The following is a 27440-nucleotide window of genomic DNA, read 5'->3' as shown; positions in this document are numbered from 1 at the left end:
TTTCCCGGGTCCTCTTTTTTTCCCTTTTTGAAGATAGGGACCACATTGGCCCTCTTCCAGTCTTCCGGCACCTCACCAGAGCCCCACGAGTGCTCATAGAGCCGCGCCAGGGGTCCCGCAATGACCTCGGCCAGTTCCTGTAGAACCCTAGGGTGAAGATAGTTGCTGCATACTCCCTAACAGAAGTTCCCTTCTCCCTTTTCAAGCCAATACACAGTTGTCCACAACCTGGGTATTTATTAACTGTCTTCAGCTGAATTTCTCTTAGTGTTTTTGCTCTGCAGAAAAGCAAGCAACAGATGCTACATTTTTTAGAGACATGATCCTCACATAGGCAATAGGGACAAGTGTTAGAACTGTCATTTAAAGGGAAGGAGGGGATGAAAAAACATATTCTTAAAAACTGGCAGTTAGAGATTATAATCTCCCTGTAATTAAGAGAGAGAAATAAAAAAGTACGAAGTGGAAAGAACACTGCTCTCCCCTTCACCCTCATTTAATAATCCTAAATATATATTAAGAACAAATGAACTAAAAAGTAATTGCAGGTAAAGTCAGAACCTAATTAAGCAACAGTTTTGACACTGGCACTTCACCTCACATAAAGGGCAGGGAAAGAAAGTAGTGTGAGATGATCTGGTATTGTCCTTTGTACCTTCAAAACAGTGTCCACTGTGGATATACAGGTCAAATAAACAGCAACATTTTTTTCCAGGGTCAGGCTCACAGAGCATTTTCATGCCCCTAGTGAAAAATACCTTAAGAATTATTTTTCTAGATCCAATTTTAATGACAGCATTTCCAAAATTTGCAACAAACTGTAGAAAGTTAGGAGTGCCTGTAGATGTGTGGGGATAGTGCTCCGATGCACTGTAATAACAGCGCATCAAGGCAGACTCCATTAATTCTGTCTGCTGGAGCATGCTAATTAGCAAGCTCCAGCAGCTTCCGTGTCTCATACATTCAGTGTCCCTGCACTACAAGATGGCGATGGGGGTGCTTTAACTAAAGCTTGTTTGACATTTCATTGCTAATATATCACTTAAACGTTCTATTAAATATATTAATGTTGTGTAATGTTTCATCATTGTCGGTTATAAATATAATGACTCTTCTAGGCTGTCAGGAATAAATTCTTGACAACAGTAGGTAGTGCAAAGGCATGTAGAATATACAAAACAACCTCCTTAAGACAGGAACATAAGCACCTATTGCATTGAGGTCTTAGTACAAGACCAAAACTTCTTGGTGCGACAACAACAAATAATAATATGATTTATTTAATAGATCTATTTAATAATATGATATGCCACAAAAGGAAACAATTGAGTTTAAACAATGTCTAAAGAGGTGTGCTGTATATTTCTGCATATCACACATTCCCCCAAATAAGATTCATCTCGTTTTGGGAACGCAGAATGAAGAGCAAAAATATTTTTCCAAGGCCTGTTCTTCAGAGTCACCTAACCTTCCCTGAATGCTCAGCCAAAAGTTAGGATTTTAACTCCCTCAAAGCTCCTGCCAAATTGGCAAATGGTACTGAGAGAGTTAAAACTCTAGCTCTGACAATTAAGAACCGTCTCTGCCCCTGCTGCATGATGGCTGGGGGAAGAGCACAGCCTTAGCAGCCATTCCAAATTCTCTGCGTTTCCATTCTGGCACAGAAATTAACTTCCCTGCTTATAACATTCATCTAAATTTTGTAAGGGTAACTTCTGGGGGAAAAGGTGTATGGCATGCAAGCAAATATGGTATTATTTCACTGTGAACCACTGGTGCCTCCCAAGACTGTGGGGGCACCATGGCAGCGAGTGGGGACCTCCCACAGACACCAGTGTTGGTGCCAGTGAGTGGGGACTGAGTGGGGAATCACCCACAGATGCTGTTGGTGGTATCCACTCTCATAAGCCAGTGGTGGCAGCAGCAGTCAGTCAATCTCAGGGGGGCACATGCCCCCCTGAGCCTCTCTCAAGCATCACCTATGTATTTCATTATGGTCTTTCTCCATCTCTGGCTCCTTTGTCATAATGGCTTTACTTCATTTTCACTGCCTTGGGTTAACAGAGATATTACGCTCCTCAGGGCAGTTACTAGGGCTGCGTGATCTGGCAGCTGAATCTCCAAATCCGAACTGAATCAGAAGACCCTTTAATTTCTCCAAATTGAATCAGAACCCTCCAAATAGATTTGGAGAAATCTGGTAATTCGGACATAGACACAGCTTTAAGTGTTTTTTCCTACATACCTCAAGGTAACAGGCGGCTTGTTAACACTGAGACAGGGCAGATGGAGTGTCCCATGAGAGCATGGGCAGGTCCCCAGCATGCTTGGCAGCAGACCCGGAAGTGGACCAGAAGTACTTCCAGTCCACTTCTGGGTCAGCCACCAAGCGCACAGAGGGCCCCCCCCACACTCCATTCACCGCACCATCTTGCTTTCACAAGCCGTATTTGGTACCTTGAGATATGTAGGAAAAAAAACATTTAAAGCTGTGTCTACGGCCAAATGACATTCTCTGAATCAGCACTGAATCTTCAGATTTGGGTTTGGCTGAATCGAATCGGGACAGTGATACAAATCAATAAATCAAATCACTGTCCCCTGAATCAGGCTGAATCTGAATCCAAATCGAATATGGCCCACTTTGCACACCCCAGGCCACTTTACTTGTTGGTAAAACATTAGGCAGGAATACAGCATGAGTACAAAATGCATAGGCCCAGATTTTCAACTACTAAACAAGTGCTTTTGATTACTGTGGTCAGAAGTTGTACACTGAAGTATGAAATACAAAGTTAAAACTTCATTTTGTACTAAAATGCATCATGTGGATGTGGTTCACACAATAAGAAGGACATGGAAAGACTGAAAAGGCTAGGACTCTTCACAAGATGGGTAAGACTGAGGCCTATAAAGGTTGTAAACCTTTCAATATGTCTGCCCCTGTGCCTCCTGGCCCTGTGAGGACAAGCTGGGCTGAAAAGCACAGCTCAGAAGCCCCATGTCTGCCCATCCACTTTCAGCAGAGTATGCTGCTCACAGCATGATGGCAGCTGGCACAGGGGCTGCTAGGGTGTTGGGGAAGGCAGCGGCTGAAGTTCTGCTTTCAGTTTAATGGTTTTGTATCTGTTTTCATTATAGTTTATTATTTTAGTTTTAAATTCTTGTATTTCTCTTCTCTACTGTAGGATTGGACCCTGCCTAAGATAAGAAAAAATTCTCTAGTGTCAGCCTTGATAAAGCCCAGTAGATTGTTAAATATTTTTCAGCTTACAAAAGTCCAAGTATCTATCAGTTCTGTAATAAACTTAGACACTACTCTCCTGTGACCTACTAAGAGAACCCAAGTAAGATAACAAAACATACTTTAGCTTTAGCTCATCAGACTGAGTTATGCCACCCAGTTCAATGAGCAGGAAGGCAGATTTTTAAATAAATTCTTGCTTCATTTTGTTTCGTTTTGTTAAGCAAAAAAGGTATAGATAAATAAACAAATGTATAGAATTAAAAAGAGGGGTGTATATCATTAGGAAACCTGCCATCTCTGGAATACAGGTAAATGATAAGCTGTACCTGATGTTTTCCCCTGGGAAAGAAATCCCTGACCTCCCTCCCCTTCCGTCAGTTTCTTCCCTTGCCATGCCCAGCTGCGTCCAGAAATGCCAGCACTCAAGGTGCCCTCCTTGTACCCCACATACACATGCAGCCTCCACCTTGGAGATGGCATACCTGTCTCTTGCTTCCCGCTCCTGTGGCTCTCTAGGACAAGAAGGTGGCTTGCTTGGAATCGGGGGGGCAGGCCTGGCTTAACAGATTGGACCCTCCCTCTTCCCTTTTACCCTCCCCCACCACACTGCAGGCAAAAGCACTGTCTCTGTTAACTAAGCAAGTGCTAGCACTCCCATACACGCTCTTAAATGGTGTGCCTGTGCAGGGTGGGAAGGATCTTTATTCAGTCTACCTGTTTTTCTGTTTGGAGCTAAACTGAAAACCAGGCAAAACCAGACACAGTATAGAGCTGAGCCTTAAAAACTATCATGGAGAACAAGATGTTTAGTGTACAGGTTCATCCCTAACCTACAGTTTCCTAGTACAAATGCAGATTTTCCTCTGTTCAATTAATTCAAGAGCATTATAAAGGACCCAGATAAATGTAATAGAAAAAGAAAACACCAGCACAGCTTCTGAAGAAAAAAAAAAAAATCGATCTTTTAAGTCCAGAATTCTTTGAGTGTCTCATGGATAAAGACGAACCACAATCGTGGATAAAAAACCCCAACTGATATAATTTATTTGAAGCTTAAAAAAGCTATTGAAGAAATTAAGCAGTGATAGAATATGAAATCAGCTAAGCCACAAAAAATAGAGGTACAAGCTTAAATGGTAATGCCTCAATAAAGTAACAAGAGTTTGGGTATCTCCTAGGTTTATATAAAAACTATTGGTACTCAATAGGTTTACAATTGACCTGGAAAAGGAAATGAGTAGGGATATTGAACACTAGCAGTTCAGGGTATGGGTCAAATGTACATTTGTAGCTACTTCACAAGAGAATAAGTTGCTGCTGTTGCTCACAGGCAACAGCTGCTTTCTTGTAACTGTCACATCTGCATGATCCTGTACGAATACAATCACCCAAATTTTGACTAAGTGTGCATGACCAGTGGTCTGTGAAATAATACTTCATCAAATGGGCAACAGGTTGCAATTGCCCAGAAAGTTTATGTACTAACCCAAGCTTCTCAGGCCCCAAACTCTCATGGTGTCTGTAACACACAAAGCAAGTTTGATGGAGTATACATACACATCTACATGGACAAAGCCTGGGGACTGGTCTTAGCATATCAGTTTGGGCAGTGGAAATCTTGTCTTCCATTGATATCTATACTTGATTCACAAACAACTAAAATATTTGTCCTTAACGATAAGCCCTGAAAGCCATGTTAGTTCTTCCTCCCTCATGACAGCATTTTCTAAACTGTGCCTCTCAGAAGCATACTACAATTGATCTCTGTCATACTTATCATCCTTAGTAAAAGAAGTTGTTCAGGTTAAACTTTGCCAGCACTTCTACCTGTGAAAACCTACCATTTTCAAACAAGTCAGTGCCAACTTTGTAACCTCTCTATAGGCATCAGTATGCTGCACAAGTGCAATTGATTGCACTGATAGCAGAGAAATGGTGGCAATTAATATTCCCACTCCTCCCCCACTGCCAAATTCCCAAGCCCCACATGGCTGGGGCTGGGCTGGGCCACGCCCATTTTCCCTACACAGCCAGACTAGGGACTGGCAAAGGAACCTCTCTCACACGGCCAAGCCACTTCCTCAGAGGCAGATTAAGGTGTACTGTGGCTCTGGGCAAACAAAATTGGAGGCCCCCACACCCCACAGGAACTGGGTTGCAGTGGGGGGGAGGGGTCCTTTCATATCTTGGTGCTGGCAGGGGAGGCTGCGTGGACCCTGCCAGGCTGTGGGTGGGGGAGGGCACATGCCTGCCTCCTCTCCCTGGCCCCATCTTCCCACTATGGGCCAAACATACACACACACAGGCACGCAATCAACTCTCACTCACTCTCTGCACATGGACACACATAAACACACTCTCCCTGCCGTGAACAGACATACAGATGTGCACATACGCACGCAGACACACAAAGATAAAGAGATACACACATGCACTCATGCATGCAGACATACCTGTGCACACAGATGCCCACACACCTAACCTGGCCACACACTTTTCCCCCACAGGACCTCTCCCTTCCCCACTCTCTCTCAGTCACTATCAGGCAGTCCCCTGTCCTCTCCCTCCTCCCCTTCCATAAGCTACCCGCAGCTGTCTTGCTTCCTGCTCAGCCCCCATTCTACTGACCTGTAGGTGCCTGGCTGTGTCCCTGCGGCTACACACATGCATGGGGCTGGGTTGGGTCAGGCCAGGCTGGGAGTGCCACGCTTCTGCAGGTGGGTGGCAGCACTGGGAAGGGTAGCTACAGAGGGGCTATAGCTCCCAAGGCCCCCCAGTGCCACTGCCTGCTTGCAGAGGCGTGGCATAGCACAATGCAGCACTCCCAGCCTGGCCCCTCCTCTCCATGGCATGGCATCCTGGCAGGCCTGACTCCAACATGCCTCCCCAGCCCCACTGGGGGAGGGCTCCTGCTCCTGGCTGCAGGCAAACAAATGTGAAAGCTAGGGTTTTAAACTTGCCACCATTTTTGTCTTCCTGCCAGGAGACAAAAACATGCCAAGTTTAAAACCCTGCTTTTGCTTCCCTGCTGATGAGGATCCCAGGGCCAGAGCCCTGAATGGGTAGGAGCCCCTGGGCTCATGCCTAGCTGGCCCATGCATTAAACTGCCTATGCATTTTCTCTTTCCCCCATGGATGGATTGAGGCCGGGCTACATCTTCTCCTCCTGCAAGGCCACAAGATCCAGCCTGCATATAGACCAGGCACGGCTCATCTGACCTACAGGGCAAAAAGGTTGAGCACCAGTGGCTTAGACAATCTCAAGAAAAATAATGAGCATATCTTGTGTAAGAAACTACCATGTTTACACAGATCATTTTCAAAACAGAATAACATACAAATGAAGACTTGTTAATTGCAATCCAGGAGTTCTTGGCAGTGGGTCTGCTTGGACTGAAAAACATTAGCAGTAAGCAGAGAGAAACAGAACTAGGATCACAAACCAGTAAAAATATATTTTCTTATGAGTAAATATAAATGTTAAGAAAAGTTATAGAAACTGAGTTACAAAGGTAGCCTTGCAATGTTATCACTGACTTCTGTTCTTTTGACTGAAGCTTATATTCTACTCTTCATTTCTTTATTGTAATATATGAAACATACTGTGTTGGGTTTATATGCACTATTAAAACTTTCTGAAACTAAATTATATAACATTTAAAAGCTATTGTGCAAGGAAAGCAATGACAGGTACTAAAATGAAGTGTGTTTTTTAATTTGGCCATGGCATGGCTTCTGAGGGAAAGGCAGCAGAGCAGACTGCCCCAAGTTATAGCCACCCCAAAATTCCCCATAGTCACCCCTTCCAGCACTGCTGCCACCCACCCACCCTGCCACTGCCCAGCTGTCCTGGGAAGAGGCTGGTGCAGCCCCAGACTCTGAGCCCACAGCAGGTAGCCTGCCCTCACCCCACGCACAAATCGGGGAGGCACATGCCTTGCACCAAGGGGGGTGCGCAGTGGTAGGGAGCCGCCCACCATCCTCTTCCTACCCACTGTAGGTCTGTCAATTTGTCAAAGTCTCTCTGAATCTTAGCCCTACCCTCCAGTATATCTACTACTCTCCCCAGCGTGGTGTCATCTGCAAACTTGCTGAGGGTGCACTCCATCCCATCTTCCAGGTAACTGAAGACATTGAACAAAACCTGCCCCAGAACTGACCCTTGGGGCACTCCACTTGATACCAGCTGCCATCTAGACACTGAGTTGTTGATTACTACCCTCTTGAGTCTGATGATCCAGCCAGTTTTCTATTCACCTTACAGAAAATTTATCCAACCCATACTTTCTTAGCTTGCTTGCAAGGGTGTTGTGGGAGATCATATCAAAAGCCTTGCTAATAGCATGTGCTCTGCTCTTCCCACATCTGCAGAGCTAGTCATCTCATCATAGAAGGCAATCAGGTTGGTCAGGCATAACTTGCCCCTGGTGAATCTATGCTGACTGTTCCTAACCACTTCCTCCAATTGCCTAGAAATGGATTCCTTGAGGACCTGCTCCATTATTTTTCCAGGGACTGCGGTGAGGCTGACTGGTATGTAGTTCCCTTCCTTCTTTCCTTTCTTAAAGATGAGCACTATATTTGCCCTTTTCCAGTCATCTGGGACCTCTACCAACCACCACCAAGATAATAGCCAGTAGCTCTGCGATCACATCGGCTAACACCTTCAGCACCCTTGGGTGCATCCATGTCCAGCCCCATACAGACTTGTACATGTCCAGCTTTTCTGCTTTTCTAAATAGTCCCTAACCCAGTGGTTCTTAACCTGAGGCCCCATGTGGCCCAATCAGCACACTGCTGTAACACATATGACATCTTGTTTAAAAAAAAAAAAAGTAAAGATTGCCGCCTGCGGTTTGCTCGAATTGAGGATCTGGGTTTCCCTATTCCCCATGGACAAATGCAGATTTGCCCCTTTAAAGGAGAAAAATTTCTCCTTTAAAAGACAAAAAAGTGGGAAACAGTGGGTTTCCCCTTGCACACTGGCAGAGTTCATCCTGCAAGGGGCTGCGAGGGAGCGGGAGGAGGGCGATCAGACACAGTAGGTGCCACGTGTATGGAGAACAGTTTCCACAAAGTAAGTCTATGTAGAGAGAAGAGGAGGGACAGACTGAGGCCCCCTTAGTGAGGGAAGGAGTACAGTATGACAGAGCAGGGACAGGACAGGGTTGGAGGTGCTGCCCAACCAGGATGGTGTGTGGGGCCTGGGGCCAGGGCAGGAATGTGCAGCTGTGGGGCTCAGCTGGGGAGCAGGACAGAGCCACAGGCTTGTCTGGGGGACAGTGAAGGGTGGTGGGGGGGAGGGGGGCAGCTCCCCACTGCTGCACACACTCCCAGGGTGGGAGGCATGGGGGGCATGTGCCCCCCAGATTTGTATGTGGAGCAGTTGCGGGCTTGGGGTTCTCCACCCTGCTCCCTCCCCAGGGAGAGACCTCCACGGAAGAGCAGGGTAGGGAGGTTCAGCATCACTTCTGTGAGCCCCACACTGGCCACACCACCGTGGTGCAGCATCCCCTGCCCAAATGGTAACAGCAAGGGCTAGAACTCCATACTGCTGCTGGTGCTGGGCAGGCAGGGAACGCCTTGCCATGGGGATGCAGCCAGCATGGGGTTCCCAAGCAGTGGCACAGAGCCTCCCCACTCACTAGTGCCAGGTTCTGCTTGCTGGGTTGTGGAGGCCCACGGGGAGGACAGCAGGGCAGGAAGCCCCAAGCCCATAGTGGGAAGCCCACATCTACCTCCCTCTCCCCCCAGCAGGCTCCACTCTGCTGGGGTGTGGGGGAGGGAGGGGAGGGAGGAGCAGGAGAAGCCGGGCTCCGTGCTCTGCTCTGGCCACAGCAACTGCTGTCTCCAAGTGCCAGCCAGAGCCCAGGTGCTGCAGGCCCTGGCTCCAGTCCCATAGCCCTGGTACATGGGGGCTCCATCACCTGTGGGGTGTGGCCCACATAACACTGAGAGCTGCATGCATGATCCACTATGGCAAACAGGTTGAGAACCACTGCCCTAACCTGTTCTTTCACCACTGTTGGCTGCTCACCTCATCTCCAAACTGTGCTGCCAGATGCAACAGTCTGGCGGTTGAACTTGCCTCTGAAGACTGAGGTGAAAAAGGCATTTAGTACTTCAGCCTTTTTCACATCATCTGTCTCTAGTCTGCCTCCCCCACTCAGTAAGGGACCCACATTTTCCCTGACTTTTCTCTTGTTGCTGACATACTTGTAGAAACCCTTCTGTTACCCTTCATGGCCCTTGCTAGCTGCAATTCCAATTGTACTTTGGCCTTCCTGATTTCATCCCTGCAAGCCTGAGCAATATTCTTATACTCCTCCCTAATTGTTTGTCCAAGTTTCCACTTCTTGTAAGCTTGCTTTCTGTGTTTTAGCTCACTGAAGAGTTCCCTGCTAAGCCAAACTGGTCTTCTGCCATACCTGCTAGTCTTCCTGCACATTGGGATTGCTCGTTTTGCACCCTCAGTAAGGTTTCTTTGCACTTTCATTGAACAGTCTGGATATGGAGAGCCGCTGGCACAAAATCTGGTCTGCAGCAACAGTGTTCAAGAAAAATTTGGTTGCAGATCCGACCAGCAAGCTTGGGGGTTTCTGCCTGCAACTTAAATACCAGACCATGCTGTATCGCATTTGTATGGGACATGGAAGATGTGCCTATTTACTGAACAAATGAGGCATCAAGAATTTGCTGAATTGCATATGTGGTGAGCAGGGCCAGACACAGGCATGGGTGAAATGGGCAGCTGCCCAGGGCCCGGACAGAAAGGGCACCTGAAAATGGTAATTTAAAAATTATCATCATCATTATGGCTGGTGAAGGGAGGATGCTAAAAGTTCACCTGGAGCTGCCAGGAGTCTAGATACAGTGCTGGCAGTAAGGTGCAGTTAATGAGCCACAATGCAAACTCCTGACCTGAATCTGAATATCATGAAGGGATTGAAGCAATCCACTTAGCCAACCCAGATGTCATCAACAGACTATCAAACCTCAACATACAACTTTTAATTAATTTTCATCTTCTCTGCCATTGCTTGCTCTAGTCATATGAAAGCAGCAGCAGTAATGTTTCTTTAAAAAAAAAGAAACCCAGCTCTCTTGGACTCCTTTCCCACTCAGATGGGCCTCCCAGGGGATCCTGCCCATCAGTTCCCCCAGTCAGTCAGTGTCTGCTTTTCTGAAGTCCAGGGTCCTTACTCTGCTGCTTTCCTTCCTTTCTTTCCTCAGGATCCTGAACACAGTCATCTCCTGGCTGCTGCTGCCCAAGTTACTATCCAGTATTACATACTCCACCACTTCTTCCTTGTTTATGAGCAGCAGGTCAAAAACACCACGGCCCCTAGCTGGCCCCTCTAACATTTGCACCAGAAAGTTGTCTGCACATTCTCCAAAAACTTCCTGGATTTTTTGTATGTTGCCCTCCCAGCAACCTAAAGATTGCCCTTCTAATCTTTAGGATCAGCCTCAAAGTAGTATTTTTAAGTTAGTGATATTTTTCCAATATACCAGCTTGAAAATATACCTTTATTAAGGCTAAATGAGGTTAATAGATTTCTTTCCTGCATCTTATAGGAGCCGCTAGTCAGTTCTGAATTTGGTATTGATAGCTCCAGAATGCATCACTTCAGGATATTATCTTTGAGATTGCATGAAACTGGCTCAGAGTAAGGGGGGAAAAAGATACTTCCCCCCACAACTCATGGAGCTCACTGTTCCAAGCAGCCTTTTTATAAAAAAACATGAGCAATGTACCAAAACCAAGCTTCAAGGAGTTACAAAGACATTTTTATAATAATTATAAGCTTAAGTTTCAAATACTGCACTACAGTCTAATTAGGGGAGCTATATATTATATATTTTTTGTGTGTGGCTCTGCTTTTACGTTTCTCATTACATTAAATAGGTCTTTCATTAAAATATTCTAACATAAGGAGAAATCATTATAATCACCTATCCTAGGTTATTTTAAAGCACTGAACCATGTTTAAATCAGTCTAGTTTAAGAGGCTTTTCTGTGTCAGTAGCAGTTAAAATGCAGATGAGAAAGTATGCTGCATCTTGGCAAACAAAAAGGAAAAAAGAAATTCAGGAAGGATGAAGAGGAGGAAATTGGGTGAAGATTAGAGAATCCTAAAGCCCCCTTCAAACTAAGGGGTTAATATTTTCTACCTAGTCATCTTGAAAATATATGCAGTTACTTTACATACTTTTTCTTCCTTTCTTTCTCTGTCATCCTTTATGTATCATACTATAGTTGGCTGTTTCTTTCATTCTATTTCCAAACTATTTACTTTTCATTGCTTCCCTTTCTTTCTTTAGTACTTCCTTCCTTCACTGCTGAAAAAAGGATAATCCATCCATAACTACCTAGAAACTGGAAAACAATCTAATTTTTTTGAACAAGATGCTACTCTAATTTGTCAATTGTTTAGCCATTTTAGTTGAGCAACTATCCATAGGAAATACTCACTCTCAGCTTTACTTAGCTCCAATGCCAACTGCTCTCTGGCTTTGGTCTCTTCACTGAGTCGCTCTTGCAGTTCCTCTTGACATTTGAGAAATTCAGTAGCCTCCTGCTGCCTTTTGAAGGACTCTTGCATGAGTTCTGTCTGCGTAACTTTAGCATGTTCAAGCTACAGCAGGAAAAATTATGAAGATTAGATCGTCCAAAAAATAATAAAAGATACCTAAATTCTAAGTTTTGTATGCATGATTATTAGCTGTTTTAGGGCCTGATCAAAAGTTATACATTCATTTCAGACATTTGGATTGGATTTTTGTGAGCAGCTACTCAAATACTACAACAGAAAGATCAATACTACAAACAGCAAAGCAAATAAAGACAGTACAGTATACACTATAAAACACATGACTAAATCCATGTCTTTGTACCGGAACTAGAAACTTCCTGGTTCAATGTCAGTTTACATTAGACTCGCCCTTATTTGAATATTTTGCATTAACTACGTCTAGAAATATACTGCCACTATCCACTTCCTCTATGCTTAAATTAGACATCATATAGAGAAGAAAGGATTTTAAAACAATTTTTTTACATAAGAAACAGTCAACTTTCTTCTTCATAAGAATACAAGCAAATAAGATGGTAGATATATGCAAACTTAGAATATGTTAAATTTTCCAATTCACAACGCAGTAAAGCAACATTTGTTTTGAGTTGCTTGATAACTGGCCTAGCAAGGAGTGTTCTTATCCACAGGCACAGCATGTAAAACTATTGCAGATCTGGCTTTACTCTCCACCTCTACTTAGGCCCTTGCATATTGACTGTACAACAGACACAGTATCCACTCAGATATCAGCTTCGCTTTGAACTTGAATTACATGCAATAAAAATATCTTAGGGTTTAAAAGTCACTGTGGTGACTAAGAACAAATACAGGTCATGTTGATGAACTACTCTTTTTCCATTCCCTGTCTTTATTTATGATTTATCTACATTTTCATAGTTTCACAGTTTCTAGGGCTGGAAGGGACCTGAGCAGATCGTCTAGTCCAACCCCCCTGCCATCACAGGAAAGAGTACTGGAGTCAAACGACCCCAGCAAGGACCATTTCAAACCATTATACCACAAAAAACAAGGTCACAAACTCCACAATTTAAAAGAAAAGGAAAGTCACGATAATTGCATCACCACAATTGCAATGAATCTAAAAAGCTGTCCCAAGTCTCACATCTGTAGCCACCAGTATAGAAGCTCAGAACATGCAGAGATGCAGGACTCCATTTGTCTGGTGGCACTCAAATGAAGAGCCATGAAGTGATCTTTTAAAAAAAACACAGATTCAAATCTTTTCATTTACACACAGAAGTAATCCAAAGCTTAATTATATGGAATTATTTAATTGTCTACTGGGAACTAGACTCAGGAACCAGCTCAATGATCCAGGAAGTTCCTTCCACTCCTTCGCTTCTTGACTGTCAAGATCTTTGCTGTACTTATGTCCCTTATTGAAATAAACAAGTGCAAAAGGAAAATTTCATACTGCTGAATTTGTTGGAGCTGGACCAGCTACAGAAGCGTCTTATTTCTAGGGTTGTGTGGTATTCAAGTTACAAAATGACATGACAGATGTTTGCTCAACTTCAGAAAACAAATGAACTTACAACCTTGCTTTTATATTCTGGGTCTTGGCAGATGCCTGTATTATGGTCACTTCTATGTGTTTTGCTAATATGTTCTGTGAAATTAACTCTTTCTCCAAATCCTTCAAAAAACAAAAAAAAGCTGTTAATTTTTCACTGACTCCAGCTAGACTCGTTAGTACAATTAAGGGTATCAAATTCCTTAAAATAGCCTGTCTGGCAAAAAGACAAAAACAAACAAACAAACAAACTGGATCAAACTAATATTCTTAAAATTGTTGCAAAATGGTGTAGAATCGTTTCACAGAACATTATACACTAGGATACCTATTTATCGACAATGCCCATTTTAGAATTAGATCTAAGGTTAGAAAATATCATCTAATCTCTAATGTTTCACTTTTTGAATTAAGCAAAATTAAATCATCCTTTAAAAGGCCAAACAGTGAATATGGCTTCTATAGATTACATTTACTCTTAAAGGTCCACCATTAACTTGATACCTAATTTAAAACAAAAAAGTGAAAAGAAGATAAAGGACTATAGCTGGTTCCAAACCTTCCCACCTATTATTTGTGTGGCATTACAATTGAATTTCATTTTTTAATATATATTTTATGTCCTAGACTGTTGTATGAAGTCCCATACAAATAAAAAGGAAACTGTAACAAGCTTGCTATATTGGGTAAACAGTAAAAATAAATTTACACAGATAAAGTTAAATGCGCACACAAAAACTAAAAAAGAAAAGACGTTTTTCCTGATACTTTTCAGTTACAAGTACAATGTGAGGTATTATTCAAAATAATAGTAAGAATGTAATTTTAAAAATTGGAAGCGTCCCTTTCACCAAACAACTAGAATCGAGACATAAAAAACAAACCAACCAATCGACCCTACTTTCCTCAAAAACATTACTAGTCCTATTTAATTTAAATTATATAACAGTTCAGTTCTGTAAAGTTACAAGAATGGCTTGATTCCACTATACACATAAAGCCCCAAATCTTATGCTAATTCTATTTCTTATGGGCCTGGTACTAAAATATATGAATGAACAGAAGTCTGTAACTGTAACATGCTCTGCTTCTATACCCATTTCTAAAAGAATTTCTCAATTTTTCAGTTACAATTTTTAATTCTAACAAATTTCATAATTAAAACCTGCCACACTGCCTATTAAACCATTTTATGAAAAAATGGATAGTAGTGGATGATGCAAAATAATCAATCCCATATTCACAAGACAGATGTTCAAATTCTTTCCCACCACATTTTCTTTTCATTGTGTAGCTTAAAGGCTGAGCTTCCTTAAAAGCTGAATACTTACTGAATATGGAGGGGTAGGCAAGGAGATTTTAGAGACCACTCTTAATATGTGTCCATATTTTTTGTGGACGATGTGAAAAATTGAAGTATTTACAACTACAGAGTTATTCTCATCCAAGTGTTCAGTGAAGGGAAAAGGATTTGGTAAAGGCACATGAGATTCAACTTCACAGATATGTTCTTCTTGGTCTTCTGGCCACATACCATTAAATAAATTAGATTCCCAGTATGTGCGGTAAGAATCCATTCCAGAAAATGCTGCTGGGTGCTTTTCTCTCAACCATCAGATAGACATTTTGCACTGGCTAATTTAATTACAAAATTTACTACAAAGTTTATTTTTAACATTCTGAAAAAAATGGTACAGTATTGCTACCGACCATCTCTAACTTTAGATTGTCCCCCCCTCAAAAGGTCCCCATTCACCTGAGTAATAAAAAGTTCAAGAAAGTTCCAGGTAAGCATCAGATGTATCATCTACAGAAACCAGCTGAAGTTCTGTAATTTTTCCAAGAATTAAAAAAAAAATCCTAAACTGCAAGAACAACTTGAGTTTTTCAGCAACAGAAAAAAAAACAGGAGGCAGGTAACTACCAAAGCAAGCCCGTATACTTTCAGTTTCAGAGCATATATGCTGCAGCAGGCAAGGTGGCAATCAGAATCTGGCAGCAACTTGTAATCTTCAGTGAGGCAAATCAATCAGAAAGTTTTGCATAGCATTATCTGTCTTTATTCTTGTTCTCCGAGTTAAACAGGAAGAGCTGCGTTAATTCAGTTGCTCAGATAATGCTCTGTCCTACTAAGTACAAGATTTTTTGTTAATATCTTCCCTGAGAAAAAATTCAGGGCAGAGGGAGTGGCTTAACTACTTTACCTGTTCGTACACTGGCAGGTGGAATTTGAATGAATACGCCCACAAGGTAGCTTGCCTCAAAGGATTCAAATTCCACGTCAGAGCTCTGAAAGACCGTGTTTGGAAAGGTTTAAAATCGCACTTTGAAGATTAGACCAGTTTTTCCCACTCCTTTAAAAAACAAGTTTATAAAAGGTCTTAATGTTTTTTTGTGTAGCATAATTAAATAGGGAGAGTAAAATGTCTGCTTTGCTTATATTTATTTTTATACTGTATTATGCTGAATATGCCACCTTTTCTCTTATTGACCTTTCCAAAATCTTCTGGTCTGCTCTGTTAAATTTTGGCTTTTTAATATTCTCATATAGAATGGCTAATAAATATTAAATGATAAAGAAACTCCATATAGGTCCTTTGTTTCTGTTAGCAAAACAGATACTTCAACTAGCATAAATCAGAAGCCACATCATGCATCTGCAGTTTATTTTAAAATAAGGGAACACGAACACTTGCAAAAAGTTTCCTGAGTGAAGAGTTGGAAAATAGGGCTATGATTTATACTAGATACTGAAGAAAAATCTGTAAGTAATATACTTATATGTGACTCTAAGGTGACCCTGAATTCAAGACAACCCCCCCCAGTAACGAGTTTTTATACATGGAAAATGTATATATTTGTTATAATTTTCAATATATAGAATTTAAATATTGGAAGGTTTTCTTTAATTCATCCCCCCACAACTGGAGGGAGGCAGTGGGGAGGGACCCAGTGTACGGAAGTAGTGCAGCTTGCCCCCTGATTGTGCCTGTCCCCCTGCAGTCTCAGACCCATCCTGTCACCCCCACCTCCCTGTTTCCTCCTCACCCTTACCTTTGCTCCATACCCATTCTAGCTTGGGGCACTGACCACAATGCCAGCTCAGCCCCCATAGCAGTTGTGCAGGCTGTGTGCTACTGCTACTGGGTTGGGCAGGGGCCATGCTTAGTGTCCCAGGCTGCATCATACAAGGAGCCTGCCAGCATAGAGCACATACAAGTGGGGGAGGAAGTGGGGCAGTAGGAGAGCAGAGGCTGTGGAGAGGCGGAAATGGGGGGAGGGAGCGAGGTGCAGAGATGGGGGTGGGCAGGCAGCAGGTACGACTATGGCGGGAGCTCAGGTAGGGGATGGAGCCTGAGCCACAGCACCTGCTGCCTCCCCAACCTTGTACAATTCTAAGATGAAAGGCCCCCCCATGTTAAATGGGGGGTAGGAATGAATTTTACAATCAAGTAAATATGGTGCGCTTTTTTCTTATAAGCAGGGATCCAGGTTTCCTGTTTGCCATGGAAAAACACTGCAAAACCCAGAGTTTTGCCTTTTAAGGAGAAAAATCTGGATTTTCTCCTGTTAAAGGAGAAAAATGCAGGAAAAGGTGGGTCTGCAAGAGGCCAGAGGTGCCATGTGCGTGTGCACACGCACAAGGAAGGCAGGCAGCCTGGAGAGCAGGTCCCACAGGTAATTCTGGGGGCAGGGGCAGGGATTGAGACCCCCATTAGCAAAGAAGGGAGTTGGGCAAGGCTGGAGCTGCTACCTGGCCGGGGTGGTGTGTGGGGTTTGGGGCCATATGTGGCCACAGGGCCCAGACAGGGAGTGGGATGGAGCTGTGGGCAGCAGTGGGGAGGGGGGTGTAAAGATCAGATTAGTGTGCCGCACATGCCCTCTTGTGACCAATCAGACCCGGAACCACAAACGAAAAGAAAACCCTGCCTGTCCGGACAGCAGCACTGACAGGAGGGGAAAGCTTGTGTTGAAACCTGAGCACACAAAGGAGAATCCATTTGCAGTCACGATTGGCCAACACAAAGTAAAACAAGATAAGAAGTTATAAAAGCTCTCCCCGTCCTTTGTTCGGAGAGACCACCATTCAACTAACTCGAGCCGGACTTGTAGTTACCCCGGGCTGATCACCCAACATTCTCCCGCCGCTGCTCCCCTAGGCGTATACCCCGTTTAATCTGGACCATCCCATCTTGACTCGTATCTCGTAACACAGCTGAAGCACGGCATATTGGCCTCCGCCACCAACTGTAATCCCAGAGGCGTGAGCAAATAAACTTTTCCTGTTTGAAACCACCTACGCCTCCGAGCCTTCCTCATCTCGTAAACTCCAGATCCTCCCAGAACCAGAGGGCGCTGCCAGGCCCCTCTCTCGGTGCAGGACATGGCGTCACAAACAGGATCTGGTGGAGATGATGGAAAGCTGCAGGGCGATTTAATCCGCCACTGCCCGTGGCCTGCTGGCAGGTGACCGCTGAAGTGCCCCGACGATCTGTGGGCCCATATAGCTTACCACCAGGCTGGCAGCCTACCCGGGGGTATGGAGGTGTCGGGCTACCTCTCACTCACAGATGGGGGAAAGGAGTGGAGCATGAATCTCACACCCTCCGCATTCAGGTGCGTTATGAGCCGCCCCCACAAGGCCTGGCTATGCTAAGCCTTGCGAGTGTCAAGCCCATGGATGCTCCTAACCTGACTCTGGCACAAGAATTTGCCCGATGCATACACCACATCAAGGAGGGAGGGGAGAGCACCCCTACGGACAAGTTCAGCTGCCCCAACCTGAAGGAAGGGTCCCGCGGATACGAACTGTTAACACAGTGCTGTGAAGCCCTTGAATCTGATGGATGCACTGCCACTAAGTGGGGTGGTCCAAAATGGGATAAAGGCAAGATGTTAAATGTCCTGTTCCACGAGTACGTGGGTCTTCTCTGTGAAAACGTGGACTTGGGAGCTCAAATGGAGACACTAGCTCGCCAGGGGCATGGTGAGGTACAAGAGGGGGAGGGTGCCGCTCTGCGGCTCGCAGAGCCGAGTGACGTGCCAACCCCCGGGAGGCCAATCTGCCGCCGACCGCGCCCCCTCCCTACAACAGTGAGCGTAGCGAACTTCTGAAGATTTATCTGCTGCTCCCACCCGAGAAACCGGCGGTAGGCGGTGATCCGCCAGAGGCACTCCCCATAGTCGTTGCCAAAACAACGGTTGACCTGCAGGGAAACCAGCACACAATGACAGTCTGGCGCACATGCACGCACCCAGAGATAAGAGACTTGGTAGATGAAACTGGGATTCAACCGCAGGAGCCCGTCATTGTGTGGTTGGTCCTCACGTTCCGGTATGAGCAAATAGACTTGCCCGAGTGCACCGCCCTATCGCGCACCCCCCTGTGCAGCCGAGGTAACGTAAGCAACATTGGGCAGGCTCAGCAGAACACCGACTGGCCCAACCCACTCCCGGCTCTCCCTGCTGCACATCTCCCCCACGTACCATACAAGTGGCATGACTGCCTGGGCAACAGCCACTTCGATTGGGATCCCATAAACCACCCAGGCCCAGGAATGACCCAAATCCAATGGGTTGGGGTGTGACCGCAGCACTATCACACCGACCCAGTAGCAGTTCCTGTCTGCGCCGAGGCAGTCAAAGTGGCGATCGAAGTTCATGGTGGTCCGCATAAAGTTTCACTGCAGCTGATGTTAGCTGGAACCGTTGGAAATCCCATCTCACAGCTTACCACCTACCAACCTAAAGTGTCTAGCCTACAGCAACCCTCTAATAGTCCAGCCGTCCACGTCGTGAGCTGTCCCCAGCAGCCCTCGCATCGACCTGAACTCCCCACTACTGCGTACCCACCTCTGAGAACAGAACGTAGCCCTCGCAAATGGGCTATGTTTGGATTCCTGTTGCACTATTCTGGCCTGAGCAAAGCTGCTATCGGAAAACTTGGTGATGTAGCGGCAAAACTTGGCTTTAACTGGCCCAATGACGGTCATCAAAAAAACCAACCGTAGCCGTCAGCATCGCGGCGACTGATGACTTCCAACCCTATAGCCATGTTACCGTCCATCACCCCTAGCGCTTGCAACAACCCCGCGATGTACGGTTCCTTCTGGATGCTGGCACTCAAGTCAATGTCATTTGCCCTGACGTCCCGCATGTACCCACCAAGGCTACCATGTTCGTTTGAGGCCTGAACGAAACAAAACAGACCCAAGTTGTGTGCTTTTGGGTAAAAGGAGAGGAAAAACCCCTTACAGCTATTTTAGGGGACATAAATCTCCTAGGCATGCCCAGCCTGCGTCAACTGCAGCTTAAGCACCAAGTTGCCACCGCACTGCCTGTCACCACCACAAGTCTACTGCACATCCTGACACTATTATCTACAAAGCCCTGGAGGTACCAACCCATCCCAACAAAGGAACTGCTCCGTGACCCCCTGAAGGCTTTACTCCAACGCTTGCAAGATGAGGGGAAAATCACTCCCATCACCACCTCAACTTTCCTGTCACCTGGATGGGGCTTCGCTAAAGCTCACCAACCAGGAGCTGTATGCCTAGTCATCGACTATCGCGAGGCCAATAAGCGCTGTTCTCCGCTTGCCACACCGTATGCTTTATCTCTCCCCGAAACACTGTCACAGATGCGACAACACCAAGCTGTGAAATGGTGGGGTGCCACTATCGACTTAAAGGACATGTTCTATTCGATCAGCATCGACGATCGCCTCGGCATCCTCAACATGGCTGTCTATGGGCAGATGTTCAAATGGAACGTCTGCCCATAAAGCTACTGTAACGCACCCACTCTTGCATGTAGTGCCATCGCCGATACCCTCGCGAACTTTCAAAACCCCTATCCTGATGTCAAAGTCTGGAGCTACGTTGACGACCTGGCAATCATAGGCTCCGATGAACAACAGGTCAATACCACAGCTCAAGAGCTCGTATGTCACCTCACCGAGTACGGGTGGACAGTAAATGATAAGAAATCCCAGCTCACACCACAGACTCGCATAGCCTTTTTGGGATTCGAGCTCAATGAAAACCAATTCCGTGTGCTGTTCAGCAACAGTCCACCGCTTGGGCGCTGGCTGAAAAACCCACCAGAGAGCAAACAAGACTTTCAACAGCTGCTTGGGGAACTCAGCTGGCGACGCCACTTCGTTAACCCCAAACATCTGCCTATCTTGGCGCGCATTCAGTCCCAAATTCGCAACAAGGCGCGCAAATCATCACCATGGACTCCAAAAGATGCACGTGCCCTGCAGCATCTTTCGGCTGCTCTAGTGACCACGTCCCTAGTGGCGTGGAATCCGTCGTCCCAGCTCGAAGTCCACGCCGGTTTTACAGACACGCACATCTTCGTATCGATGCACAACGAGCGAGACCAACTTATTCATTGTGCACATAAAACTTTGCAAGTGACCCAACACAGATATGGGATCAATGGTAAACACTTGTTAGCCCTTCAACTTGCTTCCACGTATTCCACAGGAACAAGGAAAGTCTGTTCCCCAGGCGCTTTGCTGTTACCGTTGTTAGACCCAGAATGCCCTGAGACTACATTCCAAGGTGATAGCAAAACCTGGACCCGCCTAGTCCTTCAGCATCACTACGACTGGTACAACTGGGACCATCAAGACACCAGTCCTAATCCCACCACGACCAGCTGACCTCATCTGTATGGAACGACAGAAGATGGCTGGATGGCGTCAGACAACACCCCAATATGGGCTGGGACAGACGATGACAATGCCCAGACGCTAGAATTGAAGGGATTTTGAGAACTGGTAAGACACTGTCTCAAGTACCATGATGGCGTCAAACCGGTCCCAGTGCTCACAATTGACAGCCAATACATTTACCGCATAGTCACCAGAAACACCGAACCCACCGAGAACAAATACGTATGGGAGTGCATATTTCAGATGTTCGACCAATTCCTCCAGCTTCCGCTAATAAAACACACCAACTCCCACCGACCCGACACAGACCCAGTACACGCATTCATCGACCGTCGACTACAAGATTCCCTGTGCATTGACACAGCTTCCGAGGACCTACCACCAAATGGTGACCACCTAGTCCAGTGGTTGCACAAGTTCTGGAACCACCCTGGGAAGTGCAAGGCACACGCCGGCTGGAAACAAACGGGAGGAGAAACCAGAGAAGCCAGACCCGAAGCCTGGGATGACAATGCGCCGCTGCCTCGCTTGTAGACATGACAAACCACAGGATAGCGGCAAGTACGAAAAGCACACCTACGATATGTCCCGCTTTGCTCCTGGTGAAGTGTGGCAAATAGACCTCCTCAGTCCGCTCCCAGAAGCTCTCCGAAAACCTAAGGGTCTCGTCGTAGTCGACTTAGGGACATGCCAACTAGCTGTAATACCACTCTCGAAGTCCTGCGCCCAAGATGTCGTCCAAGTACTCCGTCAAGTAGGACAATGGCGGAAGTACCTGCAACAGATACAGTCCAACAGCGGACCGACGTTTAATAGTTGCCAACTCGCTAAATTCGCCAAATTCGCAGCGGAAAACAACATTAGTTGGCATCTTCATTTGCCATACCACTCACAAAGCAATGGCATCGTGGAACGCTCCACTGGACTGTTAAAAGAAAAGCTACGCCTTTGCGGAAATGGAAGCTATAAAAGCTGGGACACGCACCTTCTACAAGTGTTAAGCTCCCTAAACTTTGACAAGGCGTTATGGCAACCCCGTGATCCAGTCGGACCACCACCCTGGAAACCTGTCTATGAGCCCGCCATGCTCGTGTAGGTGACAATACCCACCCACAACGACTTCCGTCCAATCCCCCTGCCGGGATGTCTCACCGAAGCTGGCACTTACCCCAACACTTATATCTGTGAACTGTAGGGACAATCTAGGGCCCATCTGGTGCACCATAATTGGCTTTTGAGGTGTTCTAAGCAGTTGAAAGTTACCAATTAAAAGAGTCCTGTTACTTGTCTTTGTCATTACAGGGGTGGACGGACAGACTAACAGACGGCCGGCCGTTAGGTTGACATGCCGACGGCCACAATCCTGTTGCTGTTGTCCTCCTGCGGGACCCTACTCCATTCGCTCCACAATAACTCTAACACCTTCTTAAGCACGCTCGGAATCTTAGCAGCGGACTGCCCGGAAGCAGATAGCGCAGATGACACCCTCGCCAATGTGACGGACTATAAGCTGTGCTTTCCCTGACTGACTGGTACTGCTGACTTAAAACTGTTGTTAACTGTCAGTCATCCCCGTTGTGAGGATAGTCCCCTCCTTTGTGTTAGTCTTTTTAATCAAACTAGCTGTCCAGTTTTTTGCCCTTCAAGCTTAGAGACTGTGTTAGTCAAGATTTTGCTCACGCCAACAAACACAGCACCTAACTGGCTGTATGTATGCATTGGGCCTAAGTGTCCAGACGGTGCACTAAATTGCACCTCCCCCATAAGCCAGCTGTTAAAAGTCGTGCAGTTAAACACTTCCACCCTCAATGACAGCTCAGCGCTTGGTGCCCTGGCTCAAGCTGTGTATACTTTACCCGATCTGGATCCTCATAGCCTACTTATCAATAAGATGCCTCCACGCCAGTTTTCCCACGGTGTTCGCGCTGTCTTAGCTATATTAACCACCCTCAAACTGTGACGTGTGAATCAAACCACAACCGGTAACACACCTTCCGGGTCCCAAGTGTGTCTGAATAGCTCAAACACCAACAATGGGAAGGGATGCTTGCCTTTTATATTATGTAATATTATGTAATATAACCCGAGGGGGTAAAGGTGGAAACTTTACTAAATGCAGCTGAAGACTACCTCCCCTGTGTTCAGGAATATTATCTACCTAACCCCACTGGGATGGTTGTGGCTTAACCTGAACACCTCTTGCATCACGTGGTCCTTATTCGAGCTGAATGTAACATTTACATTGGTAGCCTCTCTGTTGAACAGCCCGGATGTGATTTTCTTTAACAAAACCCATAGTAACCCCCATGCCTCCCACCAAAAATGGTCGTCCCTGTCGGCAGATCCCGACCTCGACCGCGCGTGGAAACTAATGACCACCTGCGACAAATGGGCCGTGTATTTTCCATACTTTGGGTCAAATCATGTCATGAGTCATATTGTGTTGCTAACTGAAGTGGTTGAAGCTCTCACCAATTCGACCCCGTTCGGCTTTGAGTGAGTTGAAGCTGCCATCAAAAATACCCAACAAGCAGTGTATTACAACCGACTCGGTCTAGACTACCTTTTAGCCATGGAAGGTGGGCTGTGCTCAGTCTTTGCAAATGCGAGCCACTGTTGCCTAAAGTTCAATCTGACTTCGTTCAACCTAACTGATGTAATCCAAGGCATAAAAGACGCAAAAACCCTCACTGACCACTCCAAGTTAGCACACGATGAGTGGTCTGAGTGGGGTTTAGAATGGTTAAATTTGCTTGGCTTTAGTTGGTTAAAAAGGGTGTTTATTACTGGAATTTTAGTGTTTAGTGTATTATGCGTAGCATTATGTCTTAGTTGTTGTTTGTTACAATGGCTAAGTCGTAAATTAATACATTTATCTGCTTTTGTATACACCCGCTTATCGCTTAGTCCGCTTGATGACAAGTTGAATGACGAAGACACCCAAATTTAAGTGCGCATGCAGCAAGGGGGCATGTAAAGATCAGATTAGTGTGCCACACGCACCCTCTTGTGGCCAATCAGACCCGGAACCACACAAACGAAAAGAACCACCCCCCCGTCCGGACAGCAGCACTGACAGGAGGGGAAAGCCTGTGTTGAAACCTGAGCACACAAAGGAGAATCCATTTGCAGTCACGATTGGCCAACACAAAGTAAAACAAGATAAGAAGTTATAAAAGCTCTCCCCGTCCTTTGTTCGGAGAGACCACCATTCGACTAACTCGAGCCGGACTCGTAGTTACCTTGGGCTGCTCACCCAACATTCTCCCACCGCCGCTCCCCTAGGCGTATACCCTGTTTAATCTGTCTCATCTTGACTTGTATCTCGTAACGCAACTAAAGCAAGGCATATTGGCCTCCGCCACCAACTGTAATCCCAGGGGCGTGAGTAAATAAACTTTTCCTGTTTGAAATCACCTACACCTCCGAGCCTTCCTCATCTTGTAAACTCCAGATCCTCCTAGAACCGGAGGGTGCTGCCAAGCCCCTCTCCCGGTGCGGGACAGGGGGCTGGCTCCCTACCACTGCACACACTCCTAGGGCAGGGCATGTGCCCCTCAGATTTGTGCACAGGGTGGGGGCAGGCTTCAAGTTCCCCACTCTGCTGCCCTTCCCTACAGCCTCTATGGCCCAGTGGGCAGGACCCAGTATGGCAGGGCAGAGCAGCGCAGGGTAAAGAGGCTTGGTGCTGCTTCTGGAAGCCCTGTGCCACCATGGCGAGGTGCCCCCTGCCCACCCAGCAGCAGCGGAGGTGGCACTGTGGACTTGGGCCCCCCAAATGCTGCTGGGTAGACAGGGTGTGCCTCATCATGGTGGCTAGGGCTCCCAGCAGCAGTACTGAATCACCTGCTCTGTTCTGCCATGCTGGGTTCTGCCCACTGGGCCTTGGAGGCATTGGGGGAAGGGGAAAAGGCAGTAGGGCAGGGAGCCTGAGGCAACATCAGCTCCCTACCACAGACTCCGCTCCAGCCATGCTGCCCATGGGGGATGAAGAGCTGGGCTCTGTGCTCAACTCTACCACAGCAGCCAGGGCTTGGGTGCTATGGGGGGGAGCGGGAGGAAGCTGTGGATTCAGGTCCCTGGCCCCATGGCCCTGGCAGCTGGGGGCCCTCTGTAGCAGGGCTTGTGGGGGGACAGGGGGCTGTGGGTAGGGAATACCCACAGGGGTACCAGCAGGGCTGTGGGGGTGGTGGGTGGGGACTGCAGGGCAGCAGCAGGGCTGTGGGTGGGGAATGAGGGACAACAACATGGGCATGGGCAGGGCACCAGCATATCAGGGCTGCTCAGCACTACAAACCATTGAGGGGTGGGGACAGCCAGAGCTGGACCCGTGCTCTGGTGCGTGAAGGAAGCAGGGAGAGCTCTGATTTTCCATGATAAAAAACCAAAAATCAAACACCCACATTTATAGGCATTTAAAATGTATTTTATTATAGTGATTGAGGCACTGGTAGGCTTCCAAATTGCGTTAAAATTGTAAATATATCAATAAAACATTGTGTTCAACTGACACCTATATAAATATATGTGGCATTTCATTCTAATGGAGGGTTGGATCAAATGACCTCCTGAGGTCCTTTACAACCCTTTTTTTAAATGAAATCACAGAAAAATGCAGATTTTGGAGTTTTTAAATCAGAGACACTGCAAAAAAAATTTTATCAGATAATTTGTGATATTTAAAACAGAGAAAACCAGGATCCCTGCTTATAAGAGACCTGATTGTCAGGGATAAGCCTGCTTTTATGCTACATGCAACTGTATGATTTTGAAAATAATATCTTAACTATAAATACTATATATCAGTGGTTCTCAACCTTTGGTACCTCACATACCACCTGCCGATAGATGCAGCAACAGCAAAACCAGAAGTCCCACCATGGCACTTTTGGTTTTGCTGCCGTGAGCCGAGTCTCACTTCTTCCTCACGGACCACACCCTGGGGCAAAGCAGCTTGCGCAGGGCCCACTTCCCTGTCCCCTGGCACACTGATGCCAGTGAGTGAAAGCCCTGGCACACTGGACGCGGCAGGACAGGCAGCAGCCGGAACTTCCTTCTGGTCCCAACAGGCAAAGACACCTACAACCTGCTGGGCAGGGGGGCAGACCAAACTCAAAATATAGCACCTGCATACCCTCTGCCTGTGTCTCGCATATTGCCAGGGGTACATGTACTATGGGTTGAGAAACACTGCTATACATCTCAACTATGAGTGGCAGAGAACCTGCCAAAGCTGACAAGCTGAGGGGGGAGGGGAGAATAAAAGAACCATGGCATTTTTCTAGAGGATTGAGAACATAACACAAACTGCTTCACACAATATAAATTCCTCCAATGGAAAAATTCTTCAGAGATTTTTCACATTAAATTTTTTTTAAAACAAACAGATAGACATAGCATGCAAAATGAAGGTAGGAATGTCTCAGCTGGTGGTAGAACATTGATGCAAAAGTTATTTCTGGACTATACCATATTCCCTCACTTGCCACATGCCCAAAATAAAATGAACACCTTATTTTTGGAAGGAAGAATGTAGAAAAAATATTTTTGAGTGTTATGGATTGTGTAACAGAGCAAGTCCTTCCGGAAACCAAGTGCCCAGGAAGTCTGGCATCCCAGGAGATGGCTTATGGTAAACTAGCAGAAGTGAAGCACACAAGTGAAGCAGCAAGACTATTACTTCTTTGCTGTAAATACTAAATAGTTCTTTATATGGTAAGCTCCTGTAAATAATAAAGGGTTGCCTCTATACCACAAGCCTTCCCAAGATACTACAGACTGTATACAGTAGCTCACTTGCTCTGAGCCAGAACCAAATGCTCAAGCTATGAGGGGGTTAACACTGGATTCTGCTCCTTCTGCTTTCAGGGGTGCAGAGAAGCGGCAGACAACTTGGCAGCAATGGGTTGCAGTGTCTGCTTGCTTTTATGCCTGTAATTCTATTTCAGCAAAGAAAAATCAACTTCCCTACAAAAGACATGCATCCCAATATTGGAGGAATGATTTCTGGAGGAAAGGTGTGTGTTATGCAAGCAAAAATGGTAATTCATTGAGTACTATCATTGTTGTGCATGGATATAGAAGACTGGTCTTAAACCAGTGTATCCTATAGAACTAAATTTGTCAGACTGATCTGGCAACTTCATTTATGTCAGTTTTGCTGAAATTGTAATATTGCCTAGTTTCATAGTTTCTAGGGTCAGAAGGGACCTGAGCAGATCATCTTGTCCGACCCCCTGCCATGGCAGGAAAGAATACTGGGGTCAAACGACCCCAGCAAGATGTGCATCTAACCTCGTCTTAAACACCCCCAGGGTAGGACCCAGGACCACTTCTCTTGGAAGCTGGTTCCAGACCCTAGCCGCCCTGACCGTGAAGTAGCGCCTCCTGATATCT

General features: G+C 46.0%; 1 protein-coding gene across 9 annotated transcripts in view; it reads right to left on the bottom strand.

Annotated features, from left to right (window-relative positions):
- Positions 1-27440, bottom strand: part of AKAP9 (A-kinase anchoring protein 9) — a 216142-nt gene that overhangs the window by 57647 nt on the left and 131055 nt on the right. For all 9 annotated transcript variants that reach the window (XM_019533012.1, XM_019533055.1, XM_019533069.1 and 6 more), the window contains one exon: positions 11724-11886. In XM_019533012.1, coding sequence (XP_019388557.1) covers positions 11724-11886 — 163 coding nt within the window. The remainder of the gene's footprint in view (positions 1-11723; positions 11887-27440) is intronic.

The sequence above is a fragment of the Crocodylus porosus genome, unplaced genomic scaffold (genome assembly GCF_001723895.1).
Source record: "Crocodylus porosus isolate Cpor-Errol unplaced genomic scaffold, CroPor_comp1, whole genome shotgun sequence".
In the NCBI taxonomy this organism is placed as follows: domain Eukaryota; kingdom Metazoa; phylum Chordata; order Crocodylia; family Crocodylidae; genus Crocodylus; species Crocodylus porosus.
Note: the sequence above shows the minus strand (reverse complement) of the source record. Positions and strands in the feature narration are given on the sequence as shown.